This window comes from Ambystoma mexicanum, chromosome 7p (genome assembly GCF_040938575.1).
Source record: "Ambystoma mexicanum isolate Mex_15411 chromosome 7p, UKY_AmexF1_1, whole genome shotgun sequence".
In the NCBI taxonomy this organism is placed as follows: Eukaryota; Metazoa; Chordata; class Amphibia; order Caudata; family Ambystomatidae; genus Ambystoma; species Ambystoma mexicanum.
Window position 1 is genome coordinate 751492296 of NC_090939.1, and position 13355 is coordinate 751505650.

The 13355-nt window shown below is 43.1% G+C and overlaps 1 protein-coding gene across 1 annotated transcript in view; it reads left to right on the forward strand.

Annotated features, from left to right (window-relative positions):
• The first annotated feature begins 1365 nt into the window (after window positions 1-1365).
• The window catches only part of LOC138526300 (E3 SUMO-protein ligase RanBP2-like), a 1418318-nt gene continuing 1406328 nt past the window's right edge, over window positions 1366-13355 (forward strand). Inside the window, exon 1 of the mRNA XM_069636875.1 lies at window positions 1366-1666. Within this exon, the coding sequence (XP_069492976.1) occupies window positions 1595-1666 (72 nt within the window). The 5' untranslated portion in view covers window positions 1366-1594. The remainder of the gene's footprint in view (window positions 1667-13355) is intronic.

Consider the following 13355-nt stretch of genomic DNA (forward strand, 5'->3'; position numbering starts at 1 on the left):
ACAAAGCACATTCAGTCAACTGTCCCATCGAAAAGACAGATTATTTCATCATAAATGCCCATAGGAGGCAGCGATATCACTGTATTTTTAGCAGTTTTTTTTTACAATGTTTAAAGTAATTAATGCGTAGTTTCATTAACCTGAGAGCGCATCCATCAGTCCATGGAAAGGCACATTCCTTTAACTGATAGTGAATTCATTCTATCATTGCTTACGAACGGATTAATTCACCTGATATTGCATTCCTTAATTCATTCTAGCATTGAAATTTAGCCGCAAGGGTCGGAGCCTGCGATAGTAAAGTGAAGAAGCCAATAAGAGCGGGGAAGTTAACTCCTAGCAGTTAATTTCCCTGTGGCTTATTGTTGTGTTTCTTTAATCACCCATGCGCTGCCACTCAGGCATGGGTTTCTCAGCAGAATCAGACGCAGGCTTCTCGTGAGAAGCAGGGGCTTCCTCCTCTTCTTTGGTAGTGAGCATCAGTTGTTTGTGTATGTCCTCGATACTGAACAACGATTCCATGTGAATGCTTTTAAAAGGGTTGGGAGGCTGACAGACAATGCTATCCTGTTCCTGTTGATGCATTTCTGAGCATGCGCAGATGCACTACTCTTGCTCAGTAAGCAGGTATCGCATTTTATGACGTTACACCGGCCCTCTATGCTGGGATTGTTATACACACGCAATACCCACAGCACGTTAAAACAGACAGGACATGTAAAACAGTGGGAATAAAAAGGTGGGTTGGAAATGGGGGCTAGTTATTTTAAGCGGTATACCGTGAAAAATAGCAATGGAACATCTGGAGGCGGGAGGGGAGGTTGACAATTGGCATGTATGGATACCGTAAAAGAAAACTGGGTCGAGGAAGGTCATGGAGGTAACCAAAAGTGAGTAAACCAGCCCTGATGAGACCACACATTTGCTGCTCTGCAAATACAAAAAAAAAATCAACTTTTCTGCGCACACAATATGGACAGTTGATAAAGATAGCCTTCCTATTTATTTATGCCGCCTACTACCACGGAATTCCTCCGTCGCGTATCAGTGACGCAATGTCGCCTAGCTGCGGGTGACACAGCTTGCCCAAGCTACGGACACAAAAAGAGACAGAAGTGTCTCGTAGAGTCCCACTTATGAAAAGCGCCATCTTACAATGGGTTTGTTTAAACGTCTTTGAGACAGCTTTTACTTTTTTACTTTCCTCTATTGACTCTAGAAATTAAAAGTCGAGCATCACATAATCATCAAACTGCAAGTCCTCAACACAATCGTGCGCGTTTTGCTGACGATGAGCTGGATGTCATCTTTACATGGCCCGCACTTTTAAATGTTGAGCTGCACCGTTTCTCTCCCCAGTGCTTAGAGGTCCGCCTCTCTGGACCTTTCCCTTCTGCAATCTGCATCAGCATTCAAACTTGGAGACCTACAGCCAGTCCTTTCTCTGTGTTTACTACGAGGAAACCCCTTCCCACTCATTTGCCGGCGTTGATCTGGACGTCACCGAGCGCGCTTGTTTTGGAGTCCTTCAAAGCAAAGCGAAGAAGAGAGCGGAATAGAAAGCTAAAAAGACTTCCAAAATCACGCAACAATAATGAGGCGCAGTAAGGCCGAGGTGGAGCGCTACATCGCTTCAGTGCAGAGTTCCGCACCAACACAGAGAGAGGTGAGGGGTAGGCGTGCTGATGGTTCAAAAGTGGAGCGCGCTCTCGCATGGGCCCAGAGAGTTGTCTGCGGGACTTTCGCCGTCCAGTTTTTATGGCTTATACAATTGCTTGTCAATGAGTGTCAACTGATGGGCTAACATGAGTTTGCACACAGCTCGAACTGTCAAATCCCTAATACCAATCTGTTTGAAGATGGGTGCTAAATCCTGCTCTAAAAGGATTTTTTTCCTTCTCGTTTGTGTTTTGTAGCACACCTCGGGTTTAGTGTTCTCAAAACCCCTTTTATGCAAGTGTGTAACTTTTGAATTACAGAAAAGGCGTTAATTTTTTCCAGCATCGTTTGTTACCAGAACCTTGCTAAGCAGAACATGTATATATGGTATTTTCTAGCCGACTGTCAGATGTGACATAGGTGATGGAGGCGGACACGTGGGTAGAGAACTCTGTTGTGTGGGCTATCTCTCAGAGAGCAATACATTCACGAACAGATATTAAAGAACGGTTGCAGCGGAGGAGGGGAGGGGAAACAGTTCAGATGTGCCCCAAACCAAAAACCTGGACAATTTTGCAAAGTCAATGTAACAGTCGGAGTATATCAGAATTCTTGTTTTTTTATTTTTCATTTTAGCGAGATTTGCGTTATCGCTAAACTCTTTCTGGAGACATGTTGGGGCTTTTTGAAGTATTTCGCAATTGCTTTGAATGGTTTCAATAGTTTTCAGGGAGATTGTATTTTTATTTTCAGTACTGTAGTTTACTGGTGCTAATTAAGGCTAATTCTGCTAGGACCACCCATCTACTTTTTTCCTTTTCTCGAACGCTTCCATCATTGAATTAGCCTGCTATTCCTCGCTCTTTCTGTCATATATTTATTTAGAGCAGTTTTGTAATCTTCTGTGCATGCAAGCTGCTTCTTAAAGTGTGCTGACGTTATTATACTCCCTTCCATCACATATCCACAATGACGACCCTCTTGTAATTTGTTGAGCCATTTATCTTTAACTTTATGGCAGTAATTAAAGATGCTTAAGTTACATTTACAGTCATTCCATTGTGTGTTCTGGTAATACATATACTGTCTGACAGTGCACGCATAGCTCTCAACCTTTTGTGTTGCAAAAGCGGGTGAAATCGCCCGATTTTGTTTTTGGCGGGTGAGACGCCCATTGGAATGAATGGGCGTTCAGGTGGCTTGGCGGTGAGTCAGCCCTTTACAAGGCGGGTGACACCCGCCAAAAGCGTGTGAGTTGAGAGCTTTGAGTGCAGTCTCTACACTAATGAGTATTCCTGTACAGTTGTCTTTGTGCAGTCTCTGATTGACCTATAGGGCAGTGCCGAAGTGTAGGCACAACATGCTAGAGTTGGTAAGTTTCTTTTGTCAAATTAGGCCTGTTTGATAACATTGTGCACGTAGTAGTTTAAAACTGTAGAGCCAGACCAGTTATCAAACTATCGGCATGTTGCTTCGCACCCATTTTGGGTAAATTGTTAGTGAAAATAGTGTCATCTCAGCTAAATGATGGGATAAAAACAGATTATTTTGCCATCGTACCATCAGGATTTGGAGAAGGATGCAGCATTGAACCAGCAACTGTACATATAATAGACCATGCCTTGCACATGATGTACAATGGTGGAGAATGATAAATCTTCCTGACATGTCAATCCTAGAACTTTTTGCTTTACTGGTGGATTTTTCCTTCTACCTCTGAATGGGAACCTTTTTTCCATACTCGGTCTTTTATTCTTTTTATGGGTGTCGTTATTTTTAGACTCTCCATAGTGTCTTTTTTAATGCCATCCTCTGACAACTTTTGGCACATACTACCTATTGGCGCTGGGTTGGCCTTTGGGCTCTCCTTTTAACTTTCTCTGGCTAACCCTCTGAGAACTACAGTTCCCAAGGGTATAAAAGGATCTTTGGATCCCTTTCACATTTTTTTTTTATTGTTGGTGAAACCAGCACACATCGTGTGAGTGAGGCAGAGATACAATGTATCCCCTTTCACACTAAAACTGTAACAATTCTGTTACAGGGACAAGCTTACCTTTAATGGCTGGTGTCAGTGATGGCTTTTACTAATTCGATGCACCTTTACCGGGCTCTGTTCACAGTTGCAGTAAAGGCTCCCAAGGGTGCACATTTTACCAACTGGCACAGTTTTTTCGCTATTTTATTGTTCCTTGTCCTTCCTTCCCCTGACATCCAGGGTCAGAAATGTATTGTTTTTTTTTTTTATTATTAAATTTAAATATTTGGCGGGAGTACCCTGGACTCCCCGCCCAGGCTTCAGTCTGTCTGTGAAGGCAGGAAGCGAGGGAGGAGTCCAAAACTCCTCAGTCCTTTGTCTTCCTTGGGGGGGGGGGGGCGGGGGGAGGGGTTGGCTCTTCTGATTGGACAACCAGACCGCCCCTTGTTATTGAATGCAGAAGTTGTACTGTAATTCTTGTTAAATACTCTGAACCTGGAAGCTGAAGACAAGTTGACTACTGGAACCAAAACCGAAGAGGATGATGAAGGAAAAGAATCTGAGACTATTTCCAGCGACCGGAGAGCCTGCTGTGTAACCTGAGCCTGCTGTAGCCCTTCCTTCGAATCGACCTGGGGGCTCTGAAAATGAAGACCCCTGACCCAGAGCCTGGCAAGACCCACTCGACTCGAAGACCTGCCTTTTGAGCCGTGCTACGACCATGCGGGGGCTGCAATACCCTGGACCTCGCCCCATTGTGCAGTGCATGGTCTTCCGAATTCTCATCCTGCTGGATCTCCGGAGACACAAATCAAGTCCGAAAAGTCCCCTCATCAGAGTGTTGGACCTTTTGTAGTGACGAGAATCCGACCAACGATCTTCTGTCTTGTGTGCTCCTGAAAATGACGCCGCATACCGCCTAGAGCCTTCCCCCATTGATCCCTTCCAAAATCCTGTTTTCAGTCACCATGACAAGGAATCCACCAGCTGGATTTTTGGCTGCTCGTCGTGAAGTCCTCCTGCTGCAAAATCTTCTGTGCCGAGGTACTGTGCTGGATTGGGTATTTACTTACCTTAAGTCTCTTGTGATTCCTGTATAGTTTTGGGGTATTTTCTGTGATTGGAAGGCCTCTCGTCCAGTTCACCCAGGCTAACTGCTGGAATCCTCCAAGGGTGTCTTCTGTGAAGCCCCTGGACCCTCAACTAATGCTAAAGTAAAATACTCAGCTGTTTGAACAGTCTTCCTTAGGAACTCTGAATTTTGTTACTTAAGAACCTATCCTGATGCTAGACCCTAGTGACCTCTCCCATGCCCCCTTCTTCCACTGAGATGCTCCAAGAATAAGGGAAAGCCTTTTAAAGGACTGGGCCCTTTGCCTAGAAAATATATCAGTGTTTAAAAGTTACTTGTAAAAGAAGTTGGTTGGTAACTAACGCTGAGAATGAACAGTTATAAAAGTTCATAATTACCTTAAATGTGTGTTGCACTATTATATACAGTTAAGTTGCTCACCTGTGAATTGATTGTGCCTCTTTCACAAAAGTAATGCTGTTGGTTTCACATCACTATTCCTGCTAGAATATATTTGAGTGTTCTCCAACTGGGTCTTGCTTCCCCTGACTTGCTGTTGGCCTGTTCAGAATAAGTCTGCATTAGGTCTTACCTACCTAGAATAACTAAGTCATCAACATTGGGTTTTGCTTTCCCTGTTCTGTTTTAGACCGACACAAAAACAGTCTTAGGTTTATACCTGCCCCAAGTTGCTGATGGCTCCAAGTGTATGCATTTTACTTACTTTGAGTTAGCTGTGTTCCATCCTCAAATAAGTTACTAGAGTTACTGCTTATCTCAATCTGTGTTTCATTGATCTCAAAAACGCCTGCAATTGAATATCGCATCCTTAGGGTTTACTCACCTAGTATCAGCCCCCCAGATAAGATGTGTATGGGGCCTTTTTATGCACAGAAATGTTGTCAATACAGCCCATATCATTCTTTCTTGCGTACCACTTAGGCTGTTTATGGCAGCACCCCCCATAAATCATGGAGCTCACTGGTGATGGCCTGGCTAGCAGCAGCTTGCAAATGCACTCTTTAACAACTTTATTTAAATCTGGATGCAGCAGTTTACAGTTATTGCATTGTGCCGTGACAATATTACTTTTAACCCCATAGTTTCCCCTCATCCATCCACCCCTTATGCAGTTGTTCTGGCGACTTGGTCCCTTTTTATTTTTCTCAGAGTCCTTCCCTTCTTGCAGGCCTTTCCAACTGCTCCTAGGGCCGGCCGCAGGGTGAGTCTCGCCTGTCGCGGCTGCAAGGTCAAGGCTGGGAAGGCTCTGTCATATTCCAAGACCACTCTTTACTTTAGTATCAACAGTTTCTTGAAAGAAGCAACTGGGATGAGTCCTGGTCTGTTTAATTTTTTTAACACTCTCCTCTGTTATTCTATCAAGATAATACTTTCTGAGTAATGTAAAAGGAATTTGTGTTTTGTTTACTTTGTTCAACTGCCTGCATTTTGTAGGTTAGTGTTATTAAAGCATCTTGAATCATGACCATGCTTTTCACTTTGCTTTAGGGCACTGGTAGTATTGTGTAAAATGAAAGTTGTCTGAAACAAGGACTGCATTTCTGCTTAATAGAGGCAGCGCATTTGCATGCTCATTTCATACTTTGTTTTCTTTTGATCACAGAAGCGCACCAATTGCATAGCTAGGCTTGTGGTCTGAATTTTTACTCCCTTTCTGATCACCCGACGCAAGCAGGTATAATGGATACAGGTAGAAGCAGTGCTGTGTATATTTTCAGTGGCACATATTGTACAGTGGCACAGATTTAGTGTCACAGATTGTACCTGTACCTCTCAACCGGACTACTATATATTCAGGCAATATTTGCTATACCGTACGCATGTCATCGCACAATGCTAAATATTCACAGCAGGGCTGATTGCATCATGCCCACATTTCTTAGCAAGGCTGCTATGTTTTGGGACAGTACCTGAATTTCTAACAGAGCTGCTGTTAAAGCACAAACATGTTTTGGCATTTTCTGAACAAGAACAGTGTCTGAGCTCTTCCCACCAATCTCCGACAGTGTGAGAAGATGGCATTGCTGTCAAATACTTAATTTCATTCTCCTCGGTCTTGCGCTTTTCAAAACTTCTGCTTCTCCCATGTCCGATTACTGAGTACTACTGCCAAAAACCTAGCACATTTCAAAGCCACATTATGAATCTCCTTGACAGAGCGCCTGGGGACCAACTCCGTTGGTGACGGTGCGCGGTACATATACCTTAACATTTAACTAATGTAGGATAGTCCAAACGGGCTTGGAGCTTTTGACAAGCCATTTATGTCAGACAAGACTCATGGAACTGCCAGTGCCCTAATGCTGTGTGCGTTTCAATGTAAACAGCCTGTTGGGGAAATGCAGCTCAGTGGGACAATAACCCTGCTGCAGAGACTGTTTAACCTGTTCAAATCCTGTTAATAGGTGAGTTAATGAGTCTGCATCAGAGATATGCATTTAAGATGCAGGTAACAATAAATTGTAACACAGTTGATTTAACTTTCGACTTATCAAGAGGACTACTAAATATTAAGTGATTCAGAACACGCACATTTCATCTGGGTTGCCCTCCTATTAATGGCTCAGAACAGACATCTCATTTGGGCTGCTATATTTGTGATGGCTCAGAACACACAGGGCTGCTATACCTGTGATGACTCAGAAGTAGAACACGTGTATCTGTGTGAGTTTACCGTTGCGGAATGGTCTGCAATGGAAATGTCTGCATTGGAAATGTACGCAACACAAACATTTTCGTACATTTCCCATGCGATCCATTGAAAATCAGATTCAAACACACCTCTACTTACCTTTCCTTCAACGCGCTGTATCCCTGTGGCGGCGGTTCCCTTTCACTTCCGTGATTGGGAACCAGCGCCGCAGGCTCCCTTATTTATTTTTTTTCTTTCTTTTTTGTTGTTTTTACTTTAGCTCGGGTGAGCTGCGGGGGTGGCCCCTGTTAGGCAGAAACCTGTACAGTTCCCTCTGGGACCACTGCAAAAGATTTAAGACTACAGGTGGTTGGTAGCAGTCTGTACCACCCAGATTTACCTGGTAGCTGTGGCTGAGCAGTCAGACTTCTCTCAAGAAGAGTTAGGCAGTATACAGAGGTATACTGTAGTCCACATTAGGTCAAAATACAGAGGTATACTGAGTCCACAATAGGTCAAAAGAACACAGTAGAACAAGCCAACACTGACCAGAGCTTGGTGTAAAAAAGAGATAATTATTTATTTAAAAACACAACTAGTAAAACACACTGGGACTAATATCAAGCAGTTCAAAAACACGGTCACTAAAAGATATACACTCCCTTCAGCGATTAGTTAGACAAGTCTTAAGTAAAGCAACACTTATTTTCAGACAGCGGTGAGCGCTTAATTAAGATGGCACTCTAATCAAGCGTTTTAAAAGGGAGAGAAAGGCAGAGCAAAGATAGAAACAGATCCCAACACTTTCGGAAGAACACAGTAGGAGAAGAAGGCAGGTTAAAACCGTAAAGTCAAAGTTAACAAGGCCGGACACACTTTAAGAGGCTCCGGTCGAAATGTGTCCAAGGTCACACAGTTCAAAGTGCCCAAAAGTCTTGCAATAAGTTCAGAAAGAGTTGGACCAAAAAGAAAGGGACCAATTAGATGGTTAAGGCGGCCAGCCCAGTCCAGAAGGTTAAGGGATTATTGTTACCTTGTAGCAATCTTTAGAAAGGGAGGCCTGGCGGACACGGTACCTTTAAAATTGTGAGAACGCTTCAGCGGGGGCAGTTGTTCCTGGCAGCGGGTGCAAGTCAGTGCTTCGTCCGGAGGAAGAGAGGATCTCGGGGAGGAAAGCAGGAGTCTGTTGCACTGCCAGGGAAGAAACCAGCCGCGGAGTTCTCATTTAAAAGGAGCAGTCCTTTTATTTGCGGTCCAGTGGTAAGTGGCTATCCGGTTGCCGGGGTGCTTGGCACGGGCAATTCGACCACAAGCCGTCCTGGGATGCGAGAAAGGAAGGTAAACTGGTTGTGCCCACCAGTCAGGGGAAGAAGACTCTCCAGACTCTCCTAAAAATTGGGATTGGGATTGAAATACTCCTCCTATCTGGAACACTGCCTTGTATAACTGTGTTTTATCGCAAAAGTCATTTAACTTTTTTTTTTTTTTTTACTGTACCTAGAATAAGTGTTCCACTATTCACAAAACATATATTGTCCAGTTGACTGATTATGTGATTGGTTGCTGAGCATCATGGTGCAACTGTTAAGGTCTACTACCCTGATATTACTGAATGTAATCTGAAAGTAACCATTGGTTTTACTCCCCAAGAATAGGTGTGTCCTATACTGAATGTGTTTAAAAAGGTTTCACTTCCCTAGAACTGCTGCTAGGTGTTCCAAATAAGGTTATGTGCTTTGGTCTGTGTACCTTCAAGCAGTGTGTGGTGGATTTTTAAACAAGACTTGATTTGGCCTAATTGTATTTAAAAAAAAAAAAGCCATTCATTTTTTTAGTTAACATTTTTTAACAAAAATATTACTTCTGGTTGGTAGTTGGTAATTTGTGTTATAGATTCTTTGTACGTGTCTAGGTCCCTCTCTCCCTCCTATGGTAAGCCTGGCTGCTCTGTCTACGCTACCAACAAACTCGGGTGGGTACAGCCTTATACTAAGAGTGGAGTCTAGTACTGTCTCAGTTGAATGGTTTTTATGATGTTGGGTAGAACTTCAGAAAATCTGTCTTCACACGCTGGTTTTATTAGATTTATCAGCGGCTTTCATCAACATTGATCATACCGTTTTATTGGAGATTCTCCAATATCGAATGCAAATAGGAGGAAAGGTCTTAGAATGGTTCCGAACTTTTCTTACTAAACGTTTGCAAACAGTAATTGTTGAACTGGAAAGATCAGACACTAGTTGTATATGGCGTATCACAAGGTTCGGTCTTATTACCTTTTTAACCTACATATGGAATATGGCTGGTCGGAAGGACACAAACACACTGAGGACGTTTCCAACATGTTTAGTTAAGAATAAGGTCCATGTTTGCCTATGACTATGCGGTGTCCATTTGACTAAGGTGCTCATCAGTCAGTGAAGTCCAAAAGGAATTAGTCTGCTGTCTAAAACTAGCCATAGCTGATCCTACCACTACTCTAAACAAACTAAGGTCTGGCGAATGACTCCTTTCTCCTGATTGCTTCTTGCAGTTGTCTTCTTTCTTTCACTTGTTAATATGCAGTTTTTAAATAGTCTCTCGTTAACTTTCTTCATCAATTCATAGTTCTCTCAAGCTACTGTTGGATTTTCTCTCCTTTAGAGAGATCTTTAACCTTTTGTCAAACCTTTGGATCTGAGTTAATGGGCACTGAGTAACATTGGAAAGTGTATTTCCCTGTGTGGGTCTTGCTCTCTGGACAATTTATAGTTCCACTTTTTCCAGCCTAGTCTCTTTTGTATATTATTTATCTTGGGGGTTTCTGTGTCTCAGTTCACAATATTTTCTCTCTGGTATATTCCACTCTTTTTCCTTGTTGAGTAACGGGATAGTTGCCCCTCTTACCAGGGTAGTGTTCCTAAGCACTATGGGTCTTCTGTGATTCTCTTTCTCACAGTAATACAGTTCAAGTTCATTAAATTTTGTTTCAAGTGTTCGTTGCTTATACTGGGACTAGTTACATAACAAATACCCTTTGGCTTCTCGGTCTTTCCGTTCTCCCCGTTTCCTTCAGTGCTCCAGGGGAACGGATCTGGGGCCCATATTGGCCTAGGACCTTCTCTTTTGTTCCTCTGCACGGTCGGTTTGGTTTTGTTGCTGTTCTCTTCTTGCTGCTCTTTCACCTTCATGGGGTGTCAGTATTTCCACAGGTAACTGGACCATTTGCTGCGGTTTGTGCTTTCTGGTGTCGGCATAGCTGGATTGGGTAGTCCACCCACCACAAACTCCTCATGGTCACGCCATGACCAGGGTTTGGACTTGCGTTGCCCCCGTTTCTTCATTCTCACACATGCTGGGCCTGCAGCGTCTTCTGCCATTCAGAGCCACCCTGCTTGTTGCAGGCTCCGTGTCTCTTTCGCGCACCTCCGTTGGGTGTTAAACGACTGGGGGCCTCCCCTGCCGTATGCGTTCCTCTCTTTCTCGCCTTCTTCAACATACTCGTACCAGTTAATTGGAGGTCCTCATTTAAAGGCGCAATTTCCTTTTCTTCCTTCTAATGCTACAAGCTAGTTTTCTCTTCCGTCAAGTCTTGGTACTTGAAACCTTTTGGCATACTGTATGCCATCACGTGAAATGGTTTAGGGAGGTCTTCACAGGAATGGAGTCCTCTCAGAAGTACTCTCCTGGTGAGGTCCCACTTGCTTCTAGCCCTAAGGAGGGTTATGCGGAGCATGGTTATCTCCCAGTGGGCAGGAGGGGCTCTCTGTTGGGGAGAAGGGACTCCTTTTCTTGCTTCGTCACAGGAACCACTAGGAGACACACACAGAGTGCACATAGCTCAGTTTGCTGATAACGCAGCTCTATATCAAGATGTTTTCAGAAGCGGCGGCTGAGTAAGTGCTTGGAGGAGATCAGTGGATGGATGGCAGTACACTTTTTGAAGTTAACCCTGCAACATGTTTCTTTTTCTCATAAAACACCAAATCCTGAAATCCAAGATTGGTTTGGAGAGTTGAAGGTAATGGAAAAGCAGGACGTGGAGTTAAAGGAAAATGTGAAAGCGTTAGGCTAGTTTGGAATCCAGTTTAAATTCTTTGTGCCATGTATTAAACATGTGAAAATGGAATACTTTCATCTTTAAATTTAGAGCAGTAGAAGCTCATTTTCATCGTCTTGTGATGTCACGTATTGACTTTGGAAATGCTTCAATGGGTTTGCCAAAAAATTGTATTGGCCCCACCGAAGGCAGTATTTAATGCTGCAGCCTAGTCGTTTGCAGGGGTGAGAAGATATGATCATGTAACACCAACATCTACACTGGTTGCCTATTGATCGGAGGATTATTTTTAAATTCCTCTCTATTAAGCACAGAAAACTTTTCTTTTTCTTCTAAAACCCCCACCTATCTAGCAGAAAAGCTGAACATCTCGGTGTGTGTGTGTGACCCCAAATTTAAAAGGTCAAGTACCCTGAATCGACCATTTTCAGGTGCAGCAGCAAAACATTGGAATGAACATCCGAAGTAACTAAGATTGACATCTGATTATTTGAAATTTAGTAAATTAGTGGAATCGTGGCTGTTAAAAAAAAAAAAAAAAAAAAAAAAAAAAAAAAAAAAAATTCAAAAGCATGTCATTCAGATTTTCAACACAGTTCCAGAAAGTCATCATTCTATATTCTATTAAAGACATGGAGGCAAAGGATTATGCTCAGATTATGCTTTCTCTTAAACTTTACTTCTCGAGCAGCAGTTTGGGAAAAAACAGTAACAAAGCAAACACTACAAGTTCCACTTAGTTAGTCTTTGGTAGTCCAAAATATTATTGGCCCATGAAAACATGTGATTAAAAAAAAAACGACCCAATCGCATCCATACAATTGCATGAACACTGATGATCCCTTGAAACCTCCTGTCTTTCACTGATCAAACTTTGCACCCGAACCGGTAAAACGTGACCTCCAATGAAACTCCAACAGTTCCCAGCTGGTTTGCTGTCCCCATTGGTACCTACAACAAGAAACATATCTCAGAAACCTGAACTAAAGAGGGTGTGGAATCATGTCATGACATCACATCATTATCAGCACATTAAAATCACAACATATGACACAATATGACTATTACCATTGCAAGGGTGGGATAATCCTTTGCTTCAGTGTGTTAATAGAACAAATGTGTTGAAAATCTGAATTCTATGTCTAGACCGGAGGCTCGGATTATGCTTGTTCAAAGTTTCCATTTTCTCAATTGGTTTAAAATGAAAGTCTTAAAGGTTGACTCATTTGACCAGTCTGCTGATCTCATGATGTCCTCCTCTATCGCTTCTCTCACTGAGTGGGCACCATAGTACTGCATGTTAATACCGGCATGTACCATCACCCAATTTAACCATCTCACCAGAGTCACTTGTGTTGCTTCCCCCGTACGGCCGACACAACGCTAGGAATAACTCAGACTCCCGCTGGTCTTCCATCCTTTGCGATGCCTTCATAGGCTGCTAAGCATCTAACTGGACCTAGTTTGAGCTGATTCAGGAATCTGTCTTAAGATGCAGACTTCAAACACGATTTTGTCCTTCTAGTGACTTCCTGGTCACCTTCAAAGCACATCTGAGTTCTTTTACAAGAAGGAAGGCATAAACGCATAGTAAGTTTAGCTGATAAAGCCTTCCTAGATAATTCTGAATTTTCAGGCCACGCTGAGAACTGTTTCAAAATCGTGCCTGCCTCCCACAACTGTGGGTACTTCTCCTTTGGAGGTCTAGTCCTTCTTATACCTCTCAAAAGTCTGCATATTAGTGGGTGTTCTATCGCTACCCCTTCAATCTTAGGGTGGCCCACCGAGATTGCAGAGTGTGCTGTGACTGGTCCTATGTGCTTTCCCTTGCGCCGCCATTTGTTCAAAACATTTCTGTCTACTACATCTGTTCCATCGGGATGTACGTCCCTCTCCATACGCCAACTATGACTACTTGCCCATGCAGAGTTATATGTTCTGTGGGTCCCTGGGG